At 53.8% G+C, this 6,750-nt stretch overlaps 1 protein-coding gene across 2 annotated transcripts; it reads right to left on the bottom strand.

The window, feature by feature from the left end:
- Positions 1–553: 553 nt before the first annotated feature.
- RGS16 (regulator of G protein signaling 16) lies at positions 554–6,359 on the bottom strand. Of its 2 annotated transcripts, none has more exons than XM_026509185.4 (5): positions 6,172–6,359; positions 5,150–5,260; positions 4,311–4,375; positions 3,861–4,027; positions 554–2,403 (listed from the first exon to the last, which is right to left on the bottom strand). In XM_026509185.4, exons 1-5 carry the CDS (start codon positions 6,213–6,215, stop codon positions 2,182–2,184), a joined length of 609 nt encoding a protein of 202 aa, XP_026364970.1. In that variant the 5' UTR covers positions 6,216–6,359; the 3' UTR covers positions 554–2,181. The 2 variants fall into 2 exon arrangements, with proteins under 2 accessions (XP_026364970.1, XP_026364971.1); XM_026509186.4 differs by having other exon boundaries at positions 4,311–4,372; positions 6,172–6,351.
- Between the last annotated feature and the right edge of the window lie 391 nt (positions 6,360–6,750).

Here is a 6,750-nt window from a genome sequence, read left to right as displayed (position 1 = left end):
TCACGTATGGAGTGACTTCCCGTAGCTCCTCTCAGAAACGTCTATGAAATTATTTGCAAAATACTAATGCTTTGAATTTATATGAAATTCTAATGCAAATTAAAAATGGGCTAAAGTGAATATGCCCTGAAAGCCACCAGATAACTGATCCCCTGTGGCTGCAGGACCAAGGGGAGCCTCCCCTTGTGCTGTGAGAGGCCAAGTTGGGAATGATTTACTCTGGGCAAGGGACATGGGCTCTCCAATGACAGCAGGCTGACTGGGTTCCATCGACACCACACAACCGCCCGACACAAGCTGGGGCCGTCATCGGCTAAAGGAAGTTGCCAATCTTGGTGGCCACCCTTAGCACCTATCCCCTTTTCATCAACTCTGCCAGTCACTAGCAAACATGGGTCTTTCACTTGGGCCTCTGCGTGTGACACAAGAGCTCTCCCATGTGCAGGGAGGGATCTCCGGAGGCCAGCTCGTCCCCCAGGCTTTCCCCGGTCCTTCCCCTTCCCTCTTCCCTCTTCCCTCTTCCCACCCGCACAGCCCTTGCAGACAGGATCTCATATTTGGGTTTTATTTTTATTTTACAAGAATATAACATGCTGAAACAGGGAAACAAGGATAAAGTACATCATCCCTATCTAGGAAACCAGCTCCATTGTCAACAATAAATAAATATTTAGTGAGGAGTCCCTGACAGGCGCTAAGAGGTTCCCAGCACGTTCAGAGGTAGAGTCTGGAGGAGAGGGAGACAGTCAGGCTGCCAGCTCCTGCTGAGATTCTCCAGCAGAGGCAAACTGAAATTACAATAATAAATAACAATAGCAACAACACGACAGTAATAAAAATAATATGCTATGACAATTGTCACAAAGCCGACAACACATTATACTTAAATAATTTTCTCCTAGAGGAGCTCATAGTGCAGAGAGAACAGTGTTGCTTTTCCTGGGGCATAAGGGGGCCGCCTGGTTCATTCGCCTCCCGGGCCCGGGCTCATGCGGAAGTCCCGCCACAAAAATGTGTGTTTGGTGTCGCCCTGAAGTGACAAGCAGGTTCTGAGTTCCCCCGTCTGGCTCTTCCAAGCAGCCTCTCTCTCCAGCTGCACCCCCAGCTTCTGTCTTCCAAGGGCCATCGTGGTCCCTGGTCCAACTTCCCCTGACACCTCACATCCACAGGAAAGAAACATAAGGCTCCCCTTCCATTTTGGGCATCCCTTTTTTCCTGTTCTCACACCCACGGAAAATACTGGCTTGATTTCAGCGGAACTTTTGGGAACTGCCAAGAGATTTCTTAGGATCCTTTTCTCTCTCGTTCCATACTGCAGAGCCTAAGAGCTGGACTAGCCACTCACGGAGAGGCCCCACACCTTCCTCCTCACGGGCCCTACGGTCTAGGGCAGCCCAGGGCCGAGAGAGGGCACACCCCTGTGACAAGCCCTCGCAGGCCCTGCTCACAGGTGGACCTTGCTGCGAGCACAGCACGGGGTCAGGGAGCAAAGGTCACCACGAGCACCAAGATGAGTTTCAGAGGAACAAGACGGCCCCTTTTCCAGGCTCTCTACTGATGCGGAAACGGGCTCCAAAGGCAGTTTTTGAGGTATAAAAAAAAATCTCATTTGGGGCAAGGGTCAAATTGGTGCTCTGGCCTTGAGGAGGCGGGACACAGGAGGGGGGCTCAGGGGCCTGGGCCGCAGAGGCAGTGAGGGGGACAGGGCGGGAGGCACCACTTCGCAGCGCCCTTGCGGGCCCTGGACAGCCTGCGAACGAGGCAAACAGGGTGCCATCTGCGTCAGCGCCTCACCAGGCCGAAGAGCTCATCTAGCTGTCCTGCCCTGTCTCATTTTCAAGCTCCCTTCATCTGTGTCTCCCAAACCACCCCGGAATATTTCTTGCCCCGTGGAGAAGGCCAAGAGCCAACGCGAACGCCGACGCCTCCTCTCCTCTCCCTGGAGAGCCCCACACAGCCTTTATCTTCGGCCCTTATCCGCTGGTCCTGGAAGTGGGGGTGGGGGGGCCCTCCCAGGTGTGGAATCCAGTCCCACAGTATCTGGAGGAGAGGGTGCTTCTGAAACAGGCTGCCAGATGGGCTTTTTCTTTCACTGTCCTCTCACGCCTGCCTGGTAGACTGTGCCTCGGGGATGGGTGACTCCACCTCTCTTTGCAGCCGGCTCCCTCACCGCCAGGAGGCTCAAGTGTGCAAGGGCTCCGCCGGGCTGCCACTGGCAGGAGAGGCCGAGGCAGCCGCGGCTTGGGCCGCCAGGTCCCGGTAAGCAGGGGACTTCAGGAAGCGTGGATAGGAGTCCTTCTCCATCAGGGTGCGAGTCTTGCCCTGAGCCACGTCGAAGCACGTGGCCGTGACAGCTTGCAGGTTCACCCTGGTCAGCTCCCTGGTCTCATGGTCTATGTTCACCTGCACGAAGGAAGGCAAGCACGTGGGTTAGGGGAGGGTGGGCCAGGCAAGGGGTCCAGCAGGCCAGGGCTGGGGGGCTAACTGGCAGGTGCAGCAGTGGAAGGAGTACCAGATTCTGAAACCAGAACCTGGGGTCTCCGGAGCTTACCGTTAACTGGCTTTTCAACTCTGGGCCTGTCTGCACATCGGACCCAGGGTCTGCCCTCCAATCTCCCAAAGTTATCAAGGTTGTGTTAAGAATGCATACAAATCTAATGCCTTCTCATCCCTGCCTCGGGACAGTCCTGGGTCAGTTTGCCATCACCTCTCCCCTGAAGTTAGTGGCAGAGCCTGCTAACTGGTCTCTCTCCTTGACCCTTGCTCCTGTGGTCTATTCTCCAGCCAGTGACTAGACCGAACCTTTGAAAACTCAAGTCAGTTTGCCAGCAGCAGTGTTGTCCTCCCATGTCACTCAGAGGAAAAGCCAACGTGCGTGCTGGGCCCGCACAGCCACCTGGGTCCATATCTGGCCCCTGCCTCCAGTCTGACTTCCTCTCCTGTTCTGCCTCCCTCACTCTCTGGGCCCCACTTGGGCCCACTGCCTGGTGGGTTTTCCACTTGCCACTTCCTGTGTTGGAATGTTCTTCCCTCCCTTCTTTTATGCACCTGTTCATTTGTCACCTTACGGGACAGCTCACCCCTCACTTCCCTTTGTAAAACAAAAAGACCTCACGTCTGCCCACCCCGTCTGGCAGTGCTCCCTTTCAAACCCTGCTCTGTTCGGATCAGAACACACACCATCCCTGACATGTATTTACTCATTTAATCAGTTATTGTCATCTTCTCTCATTAGGGTAGAGACTTTTTGTCCCTGCTATGTCCCCAGTGACTATAACTGCGCCTTGCACGTAATTGGTGCTGAATAAATCTTTACAGAATGACATGGAAAAAATTAAAGTGCCCAGAAAATACAACATAGGCTACAAAAGCAAGGCATTACTATTCTCTCTCCACAAGGTGGCCCCACTCGCTTCACCAAACGCTGGTGGCAGGCAGCCAAGACCTGAGGGAAGGTGCAAAAATTCACCGCCCACACACAAGCCAGCCTGAGGCAGGTCAGCCTGGGGACTGCACCAGGTCACACAAGGTCCCTAGGTTGACCTGTCTCCCCACTTGTGTGTTTTGAGCCTCTAAAAAGGCCTTAGTTTGCAAAAGTGGGTATGGACAGAGGCCAAAACACCCGCCAATGCCTCTAGCCCCATCAGTGAGTCTGAGGGTAAGAGGGTAACAGCAGCCAGAAGTGACAGAGCTTTCCTGGTCTCCGGCCACAGAAGCCCATTCACCCCTGTGTCAAATAAGATCACTCTCTAAACTCAACCCTTCCCCTACTGGACCCCCACCCCCACCCCCCACCAATCCTCGGTGGGGAAGGAGCAGGCAGGGTCTGGAGGATTCACGGAAAATGCTGAGGTTCTGACCTCTTTTGGGGCTTCGCTGCGGATGAATTCCTCAAAGATCTTGTGAGCCCGGGAGGCCAGCTTGGTAGCCGACCGGAGCTTCTTGAACTCCTCACAGGCCAGCCAGAACTCCAGGTTCTCCTCACTGAACTCTGTCTTCAGGAAAGCGTGGAAGGCAGCCACTCCATCTGGGGTTGAGGGGAGAGGGAGAGACAGGTCAGACAGCAGGACAGCGGGGAATAAAAGAAGAAAGACAGCAATTGTAGTTAATGGTTCTATTTTTAGGATGTAATTTTCTTGAACAAGGACCTGCCTTTGTATTCTGAACAGAGGCTGGCACACTAGGGGATCATTATTATTATTACTACGACTATTATTTTGCCCACGCTTTTCAGCATCCCTCAGGCTGGCTCCAAAGCACATGGGTACACATGTGCCATCCACAGACAGACACAACAGGGTCCTACTCACTTTTACTGCTCAGTAGCAAGTCAAATGACTCTTTCCACCCCAGCACATCTTCTGAGAAGTTTCTGCTAAAAAAATTAAAAAATAAAAAAGATTTTTAAAAAGGCTGAGATTTTAATTTAAAAAACCAACACACTAATGCATAGCCTAAGTCCTAGCCAGAGCTCTGATGGAAGTTGTATAATTCACACAAACACTTGCTCAGGGATTATTGGAGCGGACTCCTCAAACTCTTAGTTGAGGCTACAGGTATTTTTCTAGAGGACAATTCAGTAATAAGAAGCCAAAGCCAGGGAACTTCTGGCCCTCAGTAAGTAACTCTAAGTCTGTCTCTTCACTGTCCAAAATTGTTTCTATTCCTCTGACTCTGAGCTTTGTTTTCTATACTTCCCCCAAGGAAATAAGGGCCTCAGGAATAGAGATTAAGTCTACCCATAATCCCAGACCTACAGCAGCACCTGGCACTGCTGATGTCCAATATGAAAGGGCTTATAGGCAAAGGGCATGCTAATGGAAAAAGAATCTTGATTGAAAAACCTCAAGTGTTCTTAGACCCTGTCCCCGCCCTGTTGCATGGACGATGACATCTCCAGGTGGGAGAGTCTGGTAACTAGACATTCCGACCCTGGGTACCCTGGTGACCTCAGAACCCTGGAGCCACCTACCCAGTCACCCATAGCAGACCAGCAGGAATCTTCACTAAAATCTCCAGGAAGGGATCACCAAGGCCCACCCTTGCATGTCTTAATTTCTCCTTGTATTTACTTTCTTGTGGCTCTTTTCCTAAATCTGGCTCCCTCCCCTCCAGGGCCCTAGGCCAGCTAGTGGCTAGCAGGACTTACCCCTCTTTGCTGTGTTTGCTGCTCCACTCGAACTTGCCAACACTCCCAGTATCAGATCCCAGCTCTGATTTGTGAAGAAAGATCCCGAGCCGTGTCTTCAATTCTTTGGCTCTGGAAGACGAAGCAGGAACCCGTAAGGATCCCCCACTGGCTCAGCCAGGGCAAAAAGGTTTATGGGGTCCCAAAGGGTTTAGGCTGGTGTCACCCTAATTCCAGCCTCCAGGGTTCCTGGAACCTTCAGCTGTTGCCAGGGCTTCAACTCCGCTTGTCTCTTAATATCACCAACCCAGAAACAATGAAAGTAATGTTTCGGCTGTTCCTCAGTAGGACTTAAACACTGTCTGAGTTTAGAGCACAGCACACATGGGCTTTTTCCCACTTAAGTCACACTGATCTATCTTTGTGCCTGTTGATTAGCAGAAGGCAGTTCAGCACCCTCTAGGCTTGTCACGAATATTTCTGGAACTGTGTGGAAATTGATTCCTGCTTTCACTTTCTTCACCTTTTGCTTCCCAGCCACCAGCTCCAGCAAGGACTAGAGGTGGTTGAGTAGCTCCCTGGGAAGTGGGCACCTCCCTCACTGGTGGACCCAAAAAAACACCTCCCTGCCTTCTCAGGGCCCGGGGAAGGCCATGCTCCTAGATCTGGGCTGTAGAATGAAAAGCAAGCACTGAAGAAACTAGAAAAGGGAGTTCTGCCTGCTGAAGCCAATGTGCTCTTCCTGCAGCCGCGCTTCGGCAGGTCACCTGAGGACTGCCATTCGTCAGAGGACGGGGGGATGCAGTGATTCCTCTGCTTCCCCTTCTTCCCTCTCCCTTCTCTTGGCCCGTCGCTTCTCTAAGACTCTAAGGGAAGCCTCTGAAAACCTGGAACCAAGGTGACCGCTGCCTCTCCACTCAAGTCACGAGAGTCCCATTCTCCCGCCCGCCCGCTCCCCAAGCCTCCGCTCCACTCCCTAAGGATTGGTGGGACTTGGACTTCGTGCGGGCAGCTGGCAAGATTCACGGACAAGCCCCTCTTACCTCTCCAGGCAGGTGGTGGGGAAGGCGGCCAGGGTCCGGCACATGGCTGCGGGTTCAGGGCAGGAAGTCGTGGAGAGGATGGTGACGGGCTCCAGTGGTCACCTCGGACGTGAGGCGGCAAAGGGGCAGGGGCGGCGGCTGGCACTCCCCAAGGCGCCTCGGCTTTATCAGGCTGCTAACGGGGACCCGCAGCTACCCCGGCTTTTATTCCCTCGGAGGGAGCGGGGCGGGGCTGAGCGCCGACGACCAATCGGAGAGCGGGACGGCGCGCGGGGACGATGGAGGCGGGGCCCGGGAGCTCGACGGGGCGGGGCGCGGCGCCCGCAACTTGCGCACAGCCGGGCGCTCGCGGCTGCCCTGTCCTCCGGGCTACGCCGGCTTGCGGAAGGAGAAGCGGCGGGGAAGTCACACGGACCGAGAAGCGCCCACTCAGTTTAGTAGGAAAAAAACCCGTCGGTCTCTAGTAAAATCAGAAAACCAACTCAGCGGTAGCGGGCGGATTTGCGTGGGGGTGGCGCGTTGGGGAGGCACACACCGTGCGGATCACAGCCTGTTCCTGAACCTACTCGGTCCTGATGG

This window comes from Ursus arctos, unplaced genomic scaffold, assembly GCF_023065955.2.
Source record: "Ursus arctos isolate Adak ecotype North America unplaced genomic scaffold, UrsArc2.0 scaffold_2, whole genome shotgun sequence".
NCBI classification, from domain to species: domain Eukaryota; kingdom Metazoa; phylum Chordata; class Mammalia; order Carnivora; family Ursidae; genus Ursus; species Ursus arctos.
This window is presented reverse-complemented; position numbering and strand designations above follow the sequence as displayed.

Excerpts from the sequence above, each read along its gene's own strand:
- RGS16 (XM_026509185.4), bottom strand. The coding sequence starts at position 6,215 with ATGTGCCGGACCCTGGCCGCCTTCCCCACCACCTGCCTGGAGAG. Across the intron at positions 5,261-6,171 it reads CCCACCACCTGCCTGGAGAG|AGCCAAAGAATTGAAGACAC; the intron begins GTAAGAGGGGCT and ends TTCGTCTTCCAG. Across the intron at positions 2,404-3,860 it reads GCAGCGAAGCCCCAAAAGAG|GTGAACATAGACCATGAGAC; the intron begins GTCAGAACCTCA and ends TCCTTCGTGCAG.